Genomic DNA, 17500 nt, shown 5'->3' with positions numbered 1-17500 from the left:
ATTTTTAATTTTTTTTAACTAAGCTGAGTTTTGCAAAGGTTTCCTTTCTCATTTAACCCCTAGTGCTGGGTACCCAAATTCACAAGGGAAATGTAGTATGTATAACATGCAGACTGGACACTAAACTTTGATCAAAAGGAAAAAAAAAAACAAAAAACTTCCAATCAGCAGTAGAAGTAACATTATTATTGATTTTATTGAGCAGAAATTTTTTTTCCTCTTTTAAAATTATTTTTGCCTAAGGAAATGCTCTGATCCATAAAAGAACTGTATGTATATCCCTAACAGACACACCTCTGAAATATGTCCATGCACACTTGCAGCAACACCTAGGCAAGGCAGCCTTCCAGAAGGCAGGATGTTAAATTGTATCCAATGTGCTGCACCTACTGAGGAAAGGGCTTTGCCTCTGTTCTATTTACTTTAGGCTATTGGTCTCAGCCTCTCCATCACCCATCTCTGGCAGAAATGGAAAGGGATTTTCCAAGTCTTGCAGTGGTTATACTCCTGGAAGGAAAAGTTATACTGGGATCCTCGCTCTGCATTTAGGAAGCCTTAGAAAAAAAATTATTGTTTTGACATACCAAAAGATTTTTGCATAATTTCTTTTGGGTTTCTTAAGTAATCAGAGTCCTGTTTCCAACCGCCTCAGGAAACATAGCTAGACACAGATTTTCAGATATAAAGAACAAAGCAGACTTAGTGGAGCCAAACGGGAATGTTGGGCACCAGCCTGGCAGGTCCACTACTGACAGATCTTCCAGTTAGTCTATGAACAGTCTTACTCCATTCTGTTCAGTCAAAAAAGCAAAACTAATCTAAATTAAAGACATGTTTTCCTCCTTATACTGTATATATGAGTAGCAGTTCTTAAAATCTGAAAGAAAAAGGAATTCACAGCAACACCTATAACAAGATCTGTGCATTTTTGTCACCTGTAACTGGAAGCATGACTGTCTCAATTGCATTTCCCCCTGAATTTAGGGAATATTTATCTCCAGAAATATTTTGGAGATGTTGCTGGGGTTCTCTCCATTATATTAAGGAATAAACTTAAATAAATAACTGCACTATTTTTAAAGGATATAATTTTTTTATAGCAGTAGGTATATTTAACGGACATAAAATAATAATAAGAACTGGCAAGCACCTTAGGCATCACAGCTATATTCTGTGCAAGTAATATTTAAAATCTTAACAGATTCAACTTAGAAATACAGTCTCATAACTCCCTCAGTGTTTATTCATTCACTTCACAAATACAGTCCGACATACTGTAAGCATGTATGACATGTTTTCTGAAAGAGCGTGAAACACAGGGAAAAAAAATCTGGATTCCTCATTGGAATAAAAATTGTTTCGCTAGTGTTCACCCTTCAGATGTCATACAGACAGTCGATTGTGATATCCGCAATGCTTCCTTTCGCTCGCGGGCTCTCGGTAGCGGATATTTCTTCCCGAGGCCGGCGGCTCCGGGAGCGAGCGCGGAGCCGTGCGGGCAGCGCTGCGCGGGGTGCGCCCCGGCGGCAGGGACCGTCCCTCCCGGCCAGGGCCGCGGTCCCGGCTGCCCCTCGCAGCGCCCGGCAGGCGGCTCCGCGCCAGCAGGACAGCGCGGAACGCTCCGCGCCCAGCGCCGGCCCCGCACGGAGCGGCGGCAGCTGAGGGAGGCTCCGGGTGCGCAAAAAAACCGTGCGGCCGCCATGGCAGAACCGAACAAAGGCGGCGCGGCTCGGGAAAGGCTGCTCCGTCGGGCGCCCCGCGAGCGGGAGGCGCAGGAGCGGTGGGGGGAGGCGGGAGCGCCGAGCGAGGCCCCGCATTGGTGGGATTTTGCCGCAGACCCGCGGGGAGGGACGAGGAAGGGACGCCGCAGCCCGAAAAGAGGGCTGGGGGCCGCAGGGCCCGCTCTTGCTACTGACGGAGACCAGAGCTGCAGGGGAACTGTCAGCAGCGCAGAGGGCAACGGGGCGGGACCGCAGAGCAGCAAAGGAACGCGTGGGCTGCCGGCGGGCAGAGACAATGCAGGGCGGCCCCGCGTTAACTCCGTTGGTTAGAACCCCGGGCTAAAAAGGGCGATAGTGTACGTTCAATCTTTGTATGAGCCAAGCACTTAAGAGTCGGGCTTGTTGATCCTTGTGGATCCCTTCCCTTCCCAGAATACACCGTGATTCCACTGCTGTAGAAGCGCGGAACAAAGCACTGACCGCTCAGGAGAGGCGGAGCCGCCGCGCGTGTCCCGGGGACAGGGCCGGGACAGCGCAGCGACCGCGTCCCGCGGGGAGCGCCAGCGGAGCCGCGCAGGGCGGGGGAACGAGAGCGGGGCCGGGCGGGGACAGGGCAGGAGAGCCCGCCTCCCTCTGCAGTCCTCAACCAGGTCGGACCACCGCCCATATAGAGAGGCGCGGGCCGCTCTCCGCACACTGAGCGAGGCAGCGACAACGCGAGAGCATGTCTGGCCGGGGCAAGGGCGGCAAGGGGCTCGGCAAGGGCGGCGCCAAGCGCCACCGCAAGGTGCTGCGCGACAACATCCAGGGCATCACCAAGCCCGCCATCCGCCGCCTGGCTCGGCGCGGCGGCGTCAAGCGCATCTCGGGGCTCATCTACGAGGAGACGCGCGGCGTGCTCAAGGTCTTCCTGGAGAACGTGATCCGCGACGCCGTCACCTACACGGAGCACGCCAAGAGGAAGACGGTTACGGCCATGGACGTGGTTTACGCCCTCAAGCGCCAGGGCCGCACCCTCTACGGCTTTGGCGGCTAAACTCGGTTCCTGCCGTACTTCAGTACTAATACAACACAAAGGCTCTTTTCAGAGCCACCCACTAATCTCATTAAAAGAGCTTCGAGTCGCTATCATGATACTGTTGTTTCAGTTGGGGGATTCAAGGGGAAATAAATTGGCAGTTTGGTTTCATCGGCTTTCTCAAAGCCGATAGCCGCCTAGACAACTTCTGCCGCGTTCCATAGGGGGAAAGCTTCGCATTCTAATAGGCGGGAATATTCTGATCTTGGCTCGCAAAACCAAGCCAGGGCAATGACTGTAGCGCTTGGCTGGCGACTCGCGCTGCTGGAGGAAAATGAGTTCTGTAATTCATACCCTTTATTTCCCTCATTTTCTTCCACACTAAACACCACCCGCTCAACTCAGACCCCCTTTCCACAGGGCAAACGAAGGGACACACACGCCAGACAAAACACGCGCGGCAGGCACGCCGGGAGCAACCGCCCCTGCGGGAGCCGCTGTCGCGGCACCGCTTGTACCGCGACAGCCGGCAAGGGCAGGGGAGCTCCTGGAATGGCGCCGCTCTTCTCTCTGCCCTTCGGTGGGCGGGACAGAGCGGCAACAAGAATCAGCCGGGAGCACCCCCGAGCGCCCTGCGGGCTGCGCGCCAAGGACGCTGCCAGCCCCGTGCTCCAAAGCCCCCCGCCCGCTCCCGCCCTGCTCCTGAGGCTGCCCGTTCTCCGAGCACCGCTCTCGCCTACGCCCAGCACAGCACGGCCCCTCACACCGTCCCGGCCCCCGCAGCTTTACACGCTGAACCTCACTATGACCGAAACACACGGGGCGCCAGGGCAGGGCAGCGCTGCACGCTACGGAAGGCTCACACACCCCCCCCCCCCCCCCGCCACTTTTCCCTCCCTTGGCGCTACACCCTGGGCACTCGGAAGCGCTTGGCACGGGCTGCCCCTGTCCGCTCCGGAACACAGAGACAACAGCTCTCTCCAGTGGCCGTGTGGTGGCTCTTAAAAGAGCCTTTCGGTTGGAAGCAGAAGCGCAGGACACTCAGGCGCGCTCGCCGCGGATGCGGCGCGCCAGCTGGATGTCCTTGGGCATGATGGTGACGCGCTTGGCGTGGATGGCGCACAGGTTGGTGTCCTCGAAGAGCCCCACCAGGTACGCCTCGCTGGCCTCCTGCAGCGCCATGACGGCCGAGCTCTGGAAGCGCAGGTCGGTCTTGAAGTCCTGCGCGATCTCGCGCACCAGGCGCTGGAAGGGCAGCTTGCGGATCAGCAGCTCCGTGGACTTCTGGTAGCGCCGGATCTCGCGCAGCGCCACCGTGCCGGGCCGGTAGCGGTGCGGCTTCTTGACGCCGCCCGTGGCCGGCGCGCTCTTGCGGGCAGCCTTGGTGGCCAGCTGCTTGCGCGGCGCCTTGCCGCCCGTCGACTTCCGCGCCGTCTGCTTCGTGCGCGCCATCTCAACTCGCCCTGCGCCCCCCTACAACAGCTGCCGACAAACCCGTAATGACATCCAGAGCCGCTCACAGCTCGTTTTTATATCCGAGCGCTGCCTGTTGATTGGGCGATGCAAACGGCCGCGCTCACGGGGCCGGTTTGAAAATCCCGCGTTAACCCCTTCTTATGCTGAGCCCTGCTCCTAAATACATAACCCAAAGCAGCTTTCTCCCTTTGTCATCGCTTTCTTCCTAGCCGACATTGCTGCTTTTTAACCACTTGCCTTATTTAGCTAAATTACTCTGCCACGTAAAGTGACGAAAAATTAAATAGAATTTTCCAAGAATTGCCTATAAGATTTCTTGTTTGTAATCAGGTTTACTTACACATATTTTATTTACTATTTAAACTGGTCGCTTATATTTTGTCATCCTATATTCTTACGGAAACAGTAACAAATGAACCGGGTGCTTTGCTTGCATTGTAAAACTAATACGCGGTGGGTTTTTTTTTTTTTTCTGATTATTTTTTTACTTGTTTCTTTGCTTGAGGGTTTCTTTTTTTTGGGGTGGGTTTTTTTCTGTTTCGTTAACTTGCTTATAAATTTGTTTTGTTTTGTGCGAGGTTTGGAGGGTTTCTCGTTCTCTTCAGGTAAAGCATTACAAATAACTGCATTTCATAAAATACAAACCGTAAGTACCATTCGGAAACAACTTCAGGAAAAATAAATATTAGAAATAAACAGAACGAAAGAAAAATGCCGACAGATGTTGACGTTTTCCTAAAAAAAGGGAAACGGCAAGCAAAGTTTGTTTGAAACCGACTGGGGCTCGGAGCGGCTGCAGTTGTAACCCAATTAAATTCTCCGCTGCTTTGACCAACCAAGGGCGAGGAGGCGGAGCCGCCGTGCTCTATAAAAGGGGCTGGGGGAGTCGACCTGTTACCGTGTCAGACCCAGCGGTGAACAGCGGAGCGGCAATGGCGCGCACGAAGCAGACGGCGCGGAAGTCGACGGGCGGCAAGGCGCCGCGCAAGCAGCTGGCCACCAAGGCTGCCCGCAAGAGCGCGCCGGCCACGGGCGGCGTCAAGAAGCCGCACCGCTACCGGCCCGGCACGGTGGCGCTGCGCGAGATCCGGCGCTACCAGAAGTCCACGGAGCTGCTGATCCGCAAGCTGCCCTTCCAGCGCCTGGTGCGCGAGATCGCGCAGGACTTCAAGACCGACCTGCGCTTCCAGAGCTCGGCCGTCATGGCGCTGCAGGAGGCCAGCGAGGCCTACCTGGTGGGGCTCTTCGAGGACACCAACCTGTGCGCCATCCACGCCAAGCGCGTCACCATCATGCCCAAGGACATCCAGCTGGCGCGCCGCATCCGCGGCGAGCGCGCCTGAGTGTCCTGCGCTTCTGCTTCCAACCGAAAGGCTCTTTTAAGAGCCACCACACGGCCACTGGAGAGAGCTGTTGTCTCTGTGTTCCGGAGCGGACAGGGGCAGCCCGTGCCAAGCGCTTCCGAGTGCCCAGGGTGTAGCGCCAAGGGAGGGAAAAGTGGCGGGGGGGGGGGGTGTGTGAGCCTTCCGTAGCGTGCAGCGCTGCCCTGCCCTGGCGCCCCGTGTGTTTCGGTCATAGTGAGGTTCAGCGTGTAAAGCTGCGGGGGCCGGGACGGTGTGAGGGGCCGTGCTGTGCTGGGCGTAGGCGAGAGCGGTGCTCGGAGAACGGGCAGCCTCAGGAGCAGGGCGGGAGCGGGCGGGGGGCTTTGGAGCACGGGGCTGGCAGCGTCCTTGGCGCGCAGCCCGCAGGGCGCTCGGGGGTGCTCCCGGCTGATTCTTGTTGCCGCTCTGTCCCGCCCACCGAAGGGCAGAGAGAAGAGCGGCGCCATTCCAGGAGCTCCCCTGCCCTTGCCGGCTGTCGCGGTACAAGCGGTGCCGCGACAGCGGCTCCCGCAGGGGCGGTTGCTCCCGGCGTGCCTGCCGCGCGTGTTTTGTCTGGCGTGTGTGTCCCTTCGTTTGCCCTGTGGAAAGGGGGTCTGAGTTGAGCGGGTGGTGTTTAGTGTGGAAGAAAATGAGGGAAATAAAGGGTATGAATTACAGAACTCATTTTCCTCCAGTAGCGCGAGTCGCCAGCCAAGCGCTACAGTCACTGCCCTGGCTTGGTTTTGCGAGCCAAGATCAGAATATTCCCGTCTATTAGAATGCGAAGCCTTCCCCCTATGGAACGCGGCAGAAGTGGGCTAGGCGGCTGTAAGCTTAGACAAAGCCGAGAAAACAAAAATCCCAATTGATTTCCCCTTGAATCCCCCAACTGAAACAACAGCAGCATAACAGCGACTCGAAGCTCTTTTAATGAGATTAGTGGGTGGCTCTGAAAAGAGCCTTTGTGTTGTATTAATACTGAAGTGTTGCAGGAACCGAGTTTAGCCGCCGAAGCCGTAGAGGGTGCGGCCCTGGCGCTTGAGGGCGTAAACCACGTCCATGGCCGTAACCGTCTTCCTCTTGGCGTGCTCCGTGTAGGTGACGGCGTCGCGGATCACGTTCTCCAGGAAGACCTTGAGCACGCCGCGCGTCTCCTCGTAGATGAGCCCCGAGATGCGCTTGACGCCGCCGCGCCGAGCCAGGCGGCGGATGGCGGGCTTGGTGATGCCCTGGATGTTGTCGCGCAGCACCTTGCGGTGGCGCTTGGCGCCGCCCTTGCCGAGCCCCTTGCCGCCCTTACCCCGGCCAGACATGCTCCCGCTTTGCTGCTGCCTCGCTCAATGTGCCGCAAGCCCACCGCGCCTCTCTATATGGGCGGCGGTCCGACCTGGTTGAGGACTGCGCCGGGGCGGGCCGGGGCGGGCTCTTTGCGCGCTTCCCCCCCGCGGGCCGGGCCCTCGGCGCCATCGCTCCCGGCCCGGCCCCGCCCCCGAACCCCGCGGGCCCGGAGCGGATCCCGGCCGGGTCACCCCGGGCCCGCCGCGCTCGGCCCGGCCGCCCGGCCCCGGGGCTGCAGCACGGCCCGGCCAATGGCGGCGGCGGGGCCGGCACAGCCCCGTCCCGCCCGCGCTGCGCCGCTCCCCGCGCTGCGCCGCCGCCAGCGAGCCGTGCCCCGACAAAGGCCCGGCCGGGCCGGGGACAGAGAGTGGGCGCTGCCGTCCCGCTTCTGCGGTAAATGAACCCTTTTCTACCGAGAGCTCAGAAACGGCAGTAATGTGCTGCGATTTTCTTTTTTTAACCTTTGAGGAGGACCTTTTCTTTTTGTGTGATTTTTTGTTTGTTTGGTTGTTGTTTTTGTTTGTTTTGTTTTGTTTTTGGGGTTTTTTTCTTGACTTGTAGGGAAGCATTTCCTGTCCCATATCTCTGATTTAATAATCTCCTGGCTTCGTTGTGTTTATGGGACTGACAAGGTAATAAAGGAAGTAATTTGTGTCTTTTACTGATGTACCCATGAAATAAATCTGCATTACGTCTGTACTTTTAAATATGTTGCAAGTGTTTTTTAATTTCCATGGTCCTATTCCTTATTGAAATGTAATAAAGCGTTACTGTTTTCATTTCTTTCTTCACAGTTTATTACTCTTTAAACACAAAAAGTGGTCCGGGGGTGTTTCTTTGCGCTGGGTTGTCTGTTGGCTCCACGAGTCCATTCTGCTGCAGACTCCTGAAAGCCGTCAAGCTTTGCATGCACACATCTACTTTTACTTTTTCTGTCTGAGTATTTGTTTAAATTTATTATGACTATATTTTTGAGATATTTTTACTTTGTTCTGGAAGTAAGTCAAATAAATGCTATCCCATACAGCAGCTATACACCATCTTTCTTGGCAGGAGCTATCCTCTGGGTAATTATACCTGTGCGCAGTGCACAGGTTTGGGGGTTTTTCGCTGGTCAGTTAGTTCTCAACTTATTTGATCCTCCCCACCTTTTCCCTCTTTACAATGGATGCCTATTACTGTGCAATGCCTCTTGAATGTGAAAAGGTTTTGCTTGGTAATTTTGCACATTTTTGCATTTGAGCCATCACTGTTTTGTTTGTCCTTTTTTGCCACCTTTTCTCAAAACTTCTCTTTCTCAGGGGAGATGACAGTGGGGACTTTGCAGAGAGAGAAAAGTAAATCTCAGACCTTTTGTATGTATGTCATTTAATACAGGTTATGCTTGGCCACCACCCTGATACATGTCTTCATGTGTAGATAGCCAGCCAGTGTTTACATTAGTTTATAGCTATTAATATAAAACTATCTGTTCTACAGGTATAGGAAATATTTATCTTTGCATATCAACATTGCTGATGCTTGTAGGACAGATGAAACTCTTCCAGTTGTCGTGGTCTAACCCCAGCCAGCGACCAAGAGCCATGCAGGCACTTGCTCATTCCTCCACCATGGGAGGAGTGGGGAGAGAATCAAAAGGGTAGAAGCAAGAAAACTCTGAGTTTGAGATGAAGACAGTGTAATAGGGAAAGCAAAAGCTGCGCTCACACACAAGAAAACCAAATCAAACCCAAGAATTAACTCACCACTTCCCACAGGCAGGCAGGTGTGCAGCCATCTCTGGCAGAGCAAGGCCTGATCGCTGTAATGCTCACTGGGGAAGATAAACGCCATCACCTCAAATGCCTCGCCCTTCCTCCTTCCTCTCCCCAGCTCCACATACTGAGCACCAAGGGGCAAGGTCTGGAATATCCCTTTGGTCAGCTGGGATTACCTGTCCCAGCTGTGTCCTCTTACCATCTCCCAGGCATCCCCAACTTACTCACCCGTTGTGGCAGCACTAAAAGCAGAGAAGGCCTTGGCTTTGTGTGAGCCCTGCTCAGCAACAACAGAAACATCACTGTATTATCAACCTGGTGCTCAGCACAAATTCTAAGCATAGCCCCATACAAACCACTGTGAACAAAATTAACTCCAACCCCGCCAAAACCAACGCATTTAGAATCACCGTCTTTGCACAGTATTTATCATTACACTTACTCAAGGAAAGAACCCAAAGATTCATATGCAATCTTTCCCCCACTGTCACTGCATTTATGGGCTACAACATAGACAGAACACAACAGAGAACCCAGTAAAACTTCTGCATGACTGTAAAACACATTCTTCCCTGCCTATTACTGCTCTCAGTATTTGATATCACATACCTTTTCCTTGGCAGTGGTGAGTGTGCCTTTCTCTCTATTTATCTATTTTCAGATGACCTATTATGGTCTCTTCAGGACTCCTGTTAGAATTATTTTTCCCTTTTCACGTGACACATTTGGTTTAATCAGGTTTTTGGGTGGTTTTTTTTGGTTCTACAACTCTGTAGCTTTTCTTTAATTTCATTTCAAATATATAGGTGTTGATATTCTTTAATTATTTAATTAAAGAATTTAATTTTATTAATGTGGTTTAATGAGTACAGTTATTCTGCCTTACAAAATGCCAGGTTCACGTCCCTTGCCCAGTGCATTTTGTCCAAAAGGTACAATCTCTTTAAGAATCCATTTCTTGATGCTTTTTAGTTCACTAGATCTCTTTGTGCGGTGCTTATTGCGCAGTTATTTTTTTTCCATCAAATTTAGCCTTTGCTTACTTTTAAGTCACATTTTCTTGATCTTCTCTGTATTAGACCACCTTAAATAATCAAGTTTTTATCATTATCCAGGGTCCATTACTTTCAAAGTATTCTTAAGACAAACTCAGATGAAGAACTACAACAGCTATCAGTGTAATTTGTTCCTAAGCAATACCTTAGCTTCAAAGGAATAAATCCCACAAATTATTTGGATAAATTTTATTATGGGAAATTTTACATAGAATCCTTGTAGATATGACAGCAATATACAAGTACATAGAGTAGATTCATGCATTACAGTGTGCTTGGGTTATTTGAGAAAATATTCTACATTTCAAGGTTGTCCATGTAATGCTTATCCAAATTTATCTTTTTTACACCATGTAGCTTAATTTTCTTGGGTTTATTTTAGCATACTTTATTTGTGTGTTACTTTTCTAAACTTCTTACCAGCATCTGTGGGTATAAAATAACAGTGTGTTATTTTTGAAGTATTAGGACACTTCTGAAGATAGACAAAATTTAACCAAAAGGAGGAGCAAACAACCTGCTTACAGGAACTCAGACATTTCAATGTTATGAAAAAGAAAAAAGGAGTTCTAAGCAATCTGAATTCACTGAATTCTCAAATTATACTTCATTTCCTATATGACATCTTTTATTTTATGGCCAGTCTCATGTTTATTGGCCAGTGTTCATCCTTCACTCCTGGTGGTTCATCTGCATGGATTAGTTTTTAACTCAGAACCAACACGTGAGTGTATGCACTATGAATTTTTATCTATATATCTATCCATCTATCTTTTCCTGTTAATCAGGACCGTAGGAGAAGAGCATGGGCAAAAGCTTTTCCTGATCAGGCAGCATTAGTTGGCAGAGCCTGAGCTGCATCCTGTGGGGTGGGCAGGCAGTCAGGGCAGGCTGGAGTGCAGGAACAGGTTGGGGGTGGCAGGAATGAGTGAGGGAGTGACTCCACTTCTTTGCTCGCTCCAGGAGTGTCAGCAGTTTAGCACTTCTCTTCCCCTCTGCATCTGCTTTCAATCTCTCCTCCTGACATTCCTCCCAACACTCCTGTCCTTCCCAAAAGACGACCATCCCCTTGAGGAGGCTGTTGAAAAAACGTGACTTCCAAGTTTGTTTTTTCTTTAATGATCTGCTTTTCTTTTCAGGAAAGCCGTTAGCTGAGCAGAAGGAGTTACTGATCTCTCAGTGGATCTGCCAGCACATGTAGTTTCACATCCTAAGGAAAATTAATATTAACTTATATAGTCTCTGTGGTATGTTTTTAAAATCAGCTAAAAGTACCCTGATGGAAATACTGAAAATCAGAGATACAGATTTGGTTCATCTCCTAAAGCAAAAGCTTATGATAGTGCTACTTTATTTAGATGAAACATTTGTGAGGGAAAGGAATAATCTTTTTTTGCATCATCTTCCTAGGGAGATGACTTTTCCAAAGCACTATCATATGAAATGTATAAGCCCAGCTAAAAATAGAGATGGATTCTTTTGCCAAGAGTGATCAACATGACTAGATATTACAGAACTTGTCTAATTCCACTGAGACGAAAAGAAAATATTTTTCAAAGTTTCAGCATAAGCAAAAATTAAGGCTTAGTGCACCCTACTGACATGGAGACTCCAAGCTGTCAATGCCTGCACAGCCCCTGTCAGCATGGCCAGTGGTTATCCCAGCATAATAAAGGAGAATCACACCTTTCACACCTCAACGTGCGCCTAAATTACTGCCAGACTCTCTGAAGTTTGGTCAGCTCCATCCTAGTTCTCCTTCTCATTCACCTGGACTAATCTGATGAATCTGGGTCAGGGACTGAGTGCCCCTGTGGGTCTGTCTGTCTGTCTGTCCCAGGGCACAGCAGGATTTCTTCCTGGCCATGCATGTGCCTCTGCCTCCAGGCTAACACAGTTACTGCAAGTGTGTGCCCAAGGGCAGAGCTGATACCCTGAGAGTTGCACTCCTCCAGGAGGAAGCTGGACACCAGCATGGATCATGGCAGCTCCTGTCCGCTCACAGCGGAGTTCATCTCTGACACAGCATTCCAAATTACATTACAATAATACATGTGGTTTTTACCTATGGTGTTTACATATTACAAGGCAATAACATTTTTCACTCTTGTTCATTTTTCTATGTAAGTATAGCGATTAAATACTGATCTTGTTAACGCTATCCGCTGCTCATTCTATTCTGTGTGAGCTCCTTGTGGCTACAAGGTCCCTTGGCAATTAGCAGGATTACAAACTAATGGGAACTTCACTGCCTACAGATATGGACTTGGACTTCTGGATCATAATGGTTTGGGTGATCAAAAGGCAAATACAACCATCCTTTTGGTGAGGAACAAAATAAATCTTTGTTTTCCTGATGTGCAACAGGGAACTTGCCACAACCTGTATAGCATTAATATCTTGGGCTCTCTAGGTGTTTTGGGTGTCATTAACCAACAACAGACTTCAGAATTTTCATTTATTTATTTTTTTCAACCATAGTTTTCAATTTCACTGCCTGTCCTCCCCTTGTGCCTGATTCCTAACTCGCTCTTCAGAACTGTCTCACCACCATTTCCCACCTTTACTGCACATTCCAGTTTGATCCTAACAAAAAAAATCTTCCCACATTCTTCCCACATAAACAATACAATGTGTTCAACACTCAGAAACACTACAATGAAAGTTACTTGAATGTCTAGAATCACCAGAAAAGGAGCAGAGAATACAACAGGATTTTGTATCTTTGTACCATTGTAGCATTGTGTGAAACAGTTCCACCCAGCACACTGTGCACATTTCTGGCCTCTAAACAAATAAACTATTGCAAGAGGTAAAGAAATTTCTGAGAAAAGTGACAAAGCTGATTTAATGCTTAAAATGGCTTTTCCACTAAGCATACTAGGACACCTTCAGAGCAATGACCACTGCTGACTGAAGATGTTCTGGCTAATCTTTACTACCTAGGAGGTCAGTGGTTAAATCTATCAAACTTAATGAAGTCTAATCTAATCATAAAATTAGCTACAACCAAAGGGTTACTGATACCAGGAATGCTGCCTAAATTTCATAGGCAGTTTTTAAAAGTAAATAGATGGCTTTTTTTTTTTTTTTTTTTTTTAGTCAGAGAGAAGAGAGAAAGATGATGTGTGGAAAGAAGAAATTGGTGCCATCTCTCTCCTCACTGAAATCAATTCTGGATTACACAGCTGCTTGCACAAGCCCTAACACTGGTGGTAAATAGCTCATAAGCTGATCCATTTAATTACATGCATGTCCTTAGGATCAAGTTTGGTTTTTCCATAAGGTAAGAAACCAAAAACAAAGAACACCAGTCCCCAAACAAAAAACTGATCCTACCTTTTCCTGCCCCCTCACCCCGGCCAAAACACAAAACCAAACCAACCAACAAAAAATTTACCCTAAAAAAAAGCTCCTATTCGAGTGCTTAACTACTGCTTTTTTCCTGGGCCTCTAAGTTGCTAGCATCCTGATTTGTGCTGGTATTCTCATGATTCTCTCAGAAACTACTTGTGAAGGCAGTCGAGCAATCCCATGACAGGAAAAATGAGTAGCTTCTGCAGGAAGAGGACTTGCTTTCTATTTGAAAAGAGAAAAGAATTATCGATTGTATGCAGAGTGCAGAGGCCTGAAACAATCAACCTCTCAAAGATGTGATACACAGATGTGCCTCGTGGAGAGGAAAAAAGGTTTGTTCGCATCAGCCTCGTTACTATGGCAGGGTTGTTTCTGTACCTGCAGCCACGCATTGCGTCGTCTGGGATGGAATGGGCGAGGGCAGGGGAAGGATGCAATGGTCAGGGGCTCCTGATGGAAGTATTTTATCATGCAGCATGGTCCATTGCTCTCTCAGCTTTGAAGCCTGCAGAACCAAAATAAATAATATTTTCTAACAGAGCAAGCTGGACCATCCGAACTGCTCCTTAGGGTGTTTTGGTTTTGTGGTGGTTGTTGAGGGTTTCATTTGCTCGTTTTTGTTTGGTTGCTGGGGCTTTTTTCCCTTCTCAGCCTGGGCAGCAGCCACGGTATAAATAAACCCGGGCAGTGAAAACACACAAACTAGCAGCTGACAAAAGGAGCACTAGAAGCCTCCAAAACACAGGCTGGTTTTACCAGCAGGCAGGGCGAGATGCCCGGCACCCATCGCGGTGTCGTCCGGCGGATTCATCGTCACTGAGAGCGGATTAAGGAAAGGAGAATGGCTGCGGGCGCGCTGGGGGGAGGGCGGGAACGGCGGCAGGGAAGGCAGGCGCTGGGAGATGGAGGGGAAGGGAAGGGATGGGGGAGGGAGGGGAGGAGGAGGAGGGAGGGAGGGAGGGAGGGAGGGAAGCTGCTTCCCGGGCGGGATTGGTTGAAAATTGCTGCAGCCCAGGCGGGTGGTGCCCGCGGCCCCCGCTCCCCGCCGAGCCGAGCCGAGCCGAGCCGAGCCGAGCCGGGACACGGCCCTGCGGGAGCGCTCCAGACCGACGGAGCCGCGGGAACGACAGGGATGCCACAAAGGGAAAGACACGCAAGGGTTAGGTCCGCGGCAATCCGCTTTCCGATCAGACAGCCCCAAAGCATGTGTGTGAGCTGCAAACAGAGCAGTTGGCTGCTGCTGCAGTCCCTAGAGCTGCAGAAGCTGCAATGGGCTTCCACTGCCACACGAACGCCCTGAGCATCACCAACAGTGCCTTCAAAACCGTGTGAATGGAGAAAAGTGAATTTCTTACATGCTTACCAAAGTCTAAACTGATCTTGTACTATGTATTTTAGAGAAATGAACAGTAACTTATTCTTTAAAAAGTACTTTTGGTGTCTAAGCAGGTCTGGGTTTAAGAAAAGTAAATTACTAATGGTATTATTCAAATTATTTAGACAAAATAACACCAGATTTGTAAGATGTTCCAACTGTATTTTATTTTAGTTTGCTATGTAAGATTGAAACTAAAAATCTGAGTGAAGGAATTTGAGAACTGATGGAATTTAATAAAAGAATTATAAAAGCTTAACCATTGCACAGATTATGTGACGCAAACATTCATTTAAGTTTTACAAGGAAGAGCCTGGAGCATCGTGGGGATAGCATTGGTATCAGGTAATTAATTAATTCCATTCACGTTTGGTCTAGGTAAACACTCTAGCTTGCCTACATTATTGATAAAATTTCTAGCCTAAAGCAAATTCTCATGAAACAAACAAAAAATAAATTAAGGTAACATCTTCCTCTAAGACTTTGGAAGACTGCTTACTACCAAGGGAGTTGGAACAGTATTCCTATCCTGTCCTCAATCAGGTCTCTAGAGAATAATCAAGCATAGATGGTATTTTTATAAAACAAACTGAAAAACCCAAACAAAAAAAACTCAAAACCAAACAAGCAAAAAACAATCCAAAACAACGTGAATAAGATTTTTGGAAGGAAATGAATATCCAAGGACTTTTTCTGGCACTCTATGGTTACTAAGACAAAGCCAAATAGTAAATGTTCTTTTATAACATCACTTTTTAAAAATTTGATTCTCAGCATCTTTCTGAATGTTTCTGCAACTGAGCAGAGTTTAATTTTGGGGTTTTGTTGTTGTTGTTGGGTTTTTTTATATTGTCTTGCACATTATCTCTCCCTGCTTTATGGAAAAACAAAAAGCTATTGGGTTACTACAAGTTAAGTAACATTTACTTGGGAGCAAGCAATCAGATATTGCCCTGCCTGGTTGGTTAGTTAGTTAGTTAGTTAGTTATAACCCTACCTGTTTTGGTTAGTACTTTATAGCATAAGGATATATTTTGTGTGGACCTAAAGTTCTAAAGTAAATTAGGGTAATATGATATTAAATGTTTATTTCATGATCAAAAACATCTGTGATGCATTGTTCTTAAATCTAAAGCCTTCCTCCTTTTTGAGAATTTAGGTTGGCTGGATAGATGAAACTATATTTGGGAAGGGAAATTCCACCTCTGCAATGAAATAAAATATTGTGCTTTCAAAAAACCACTACTTTTAACCCCTACTTGTCCCATACTCAAAGAGGTCATATAATACATTTCTCTCTTCTATTTTGACATATAAAAGCCTTTCATTTAACTGTGGCATGCAGACAGAAAATGTTTGCATTCACAACAAGCAGTTACCCGAGGTAGAAGAACTCATTGCCTTTCTACATTAGTTGTGAATGACCGGTCAGGGGAAACACAGATATGCAGGAATTGTAGGAAAACATTCCAGGCATAATTCAGCTGAAGAGAAACAGGAGCTAGCATACAGAACTCATCAAAGCTCCTGTACTAACAAAAACATATTCAAGCCCATCATAAAAATCCTGTTTATGGCATAGGGAATGCAACAATTTTTAAAAAAATCTCTATGTAAGGAAACTCAGCTCATTACGTTACACGAACTGTCTGAAGGAGGAAACAAGGCTAGAAAGGCAGAGAATGAAATTGCGAACTTAATGAATTACAATTCAGAGCGTAACGAGTGTCCAGTGAGGAATATGATAGAAAAACAAAACAAACAATTCACACGAGAATACAGCCTATGCATATCTTATTTGAAAACTGTTAAAATACATTTTTTTTCAAATTATTTTTAAAACATCAGCGGGGGCAGGGAGGGGGAAATAAGAAATAAACTCAACAAAACCAAAACATGCAATTTCCAAGAGAAAGCAGAACATAAATTCTGAAGTGGCTAAGAAGGAAGTATGAACATTACTCTTAAAAAGAAATGCTCCCTCCTCACACCCTGTGTTCAAGGGCAAAAATGAGACCCGGGAGGCCTCTGTTTCAGGATTTTCAAATGGCCCAATCAGAACCTTGTACAAGTCAATTCCCTTCTCTAGCCCCAGATAATCTCTTCCTTCTCTACTAAATATACACCAACGGAAGCTTATTTTGCCAAATATGCAAAATACAGAAAAATTGAGATAATGAAACAAACAAACAAAACAAAAAATCCTGAAGTGTTATAAATCTAATTCTAGCCTCTAATTTCAGAATGGTTACCAATAAAGTCCTGCAGTTACTGCTATGTCAAAGTCCAGCTCTGAATGGTAGATGATTAATATCTGATGCAATTTCTTCCAGCAGAACAGAGACGATTTAAAAAAGGAGGAGGAAAAAGTCCTCTGCCTATTTTGGGAAAGAAAGGGAAAAGCCAAAATAACAAACATGGAGAAAACCCACAAAAAAAACCAAACAAAAAACCAAACCAAAACAACAACAACAACAACAAAAAAAACAAACCACCCAAGCACAGGAAAGCAACTCAACCTGAAAATTGTTCAAGAATCATACACGGCTTAGAAACAGACCCACGATTCTTATCTTGTTTCCAAGCAAGATTTCAGCCGGGCACTCCCACGTTATCTCCCTCTGCTTGAAAAACATTTTCCATTAACACAACGCCCCAGTGACTCACTCGTCACTCCTCCGCCTCCCGAGGCACAACACAGGGAGAAAAAAAAAAAAAAAAAAAGGAAAAATAAAAAGGGGGAGGAGAAAGAAAAAAAAAAAAAAAAAAAAGAAGCAGAGTTCTTCTAGCCGTAGTTCTCGAGGGACGATTTCAATAACAAAGAAAACACCCTCCCCAGCGCCTAGGCAGCCGGGTTCGGAGGCTCCCGGCGCTGCATTCCTGCCTGGCCTGCGGGCAGTGTTCCGCATAAAGCATTACTGACCGAAAAACAAGCTAAAGCGTCATTCATCTACACCTATTCTAACAAAGGAGGGAACGCCGTGTCCTTTACAGTGGGAACAAAATTTTTAAAAGCCCAACAGAGGCAACCCACCCCCCAGC

General features: G+C 47.8%; 3 protein-coding genes and 1 long non-coding RNA gene across 6 annotated transcripts; 1 reads left to right on the top strand and 3 right to left on the bottom strand.

Moving 5' to 3' along the window:
- The first annotated feature begins 2419 nt into the window (after window positions 1-2419).
- LOC119708654 (histone H4) lies at window positions 2420-2847 on the top strand. The gene has a single exon (XM_038155251.1). It carries the CDS (start codon window positions 2446-2448, stop codon window positions 2755-2757), a length of 312 nt encoding a protein of 103 aa, XP_038011179.1. The 5' UTR covers window positions 2420-2445; the 3' UTR covers window positions 2758-2847.
- Window positions 2848-3750: 903 nt separating this feature from the next.
- On the bottom strand, window positions 3751-4248 carry LOC119708635 (histone H3). Its single transcript, XM_038155230.1, has one exon. It carries the CDS (start codon window positions 4189-4191, stop codon window positions 3781-3783), a length of 411 nt encoding a protein of 136 aa, XP_038011158.1. The 5' UTR covers window positions 4192-4248; the 3' UTR covers window positions 3751-3780.
- A 1730-nt stretch (window positions 4249-5978) lies between these two features.
- On the bottom strand, window positions 5979-6930 carry LOC119708652 (histone H4). Its single transcript, XM_038155250.1, has one exon. The coding sequence runs from the start codon at window positions 6887-6889 to the stop codon at window positions 6578-6580; it is 312 nt and encodes a 103-aa protein (XP_038011178.1). The 5' UTR covers window positions 6890-6930; the 3' UTR covers window positions 5979-6577.
- A 2970-nt stretch (window positions 6931-9900) lies between these two features.
- LOC119708660 lies at window positions 9901-17163 on the bottom strand. Of its 3 annotated transcripts, XR_005259134.1 has the most exons (4): window positions 16978-17163; window positions 16711-16836; window positions 13462-13588; window positions 9901-10936 (listed from the first exon to the last, which is right to left on the bottom strand). It is a non-coding gene; the product is annotated as an uncharacterized LOC119708660 (long non-coding RNA). The 3 variants fall into 3 exon arrangements; XR_005259133.1 differs by lacking the exon at window positions 9901-10936 and adding an exon at window positions 12822-13305 and having other exon boundaries at window positions 16711-17163; XR_005259132.1 differs by lacking the exon at window positions 13462-13588 and having other exon boundaries at window positions 16711-17163.
- Between the last annotated feature and the right edge of the window lie 337 nt (window positions 17164-17500).

The sequence above is a fragment of the Motacilla alba genome, chromosome 1A (assembly GCF_015832195.1).
Source record: "Motacilla alba alba isolate MOTALB_02 chromosome 1A, Motacilla_alba_V1.0_pri, whole genome shotgun sequence".
Classification (NCBI taxonomy): Eukaryota; Metazoa; Chordata; class Aves; order Passeriformes; family Motacillidae; genus Motacilla; species Motacilla alba.
This window is presented reverse-complemented; position numbering and strand designations above follow the sequence as displayed.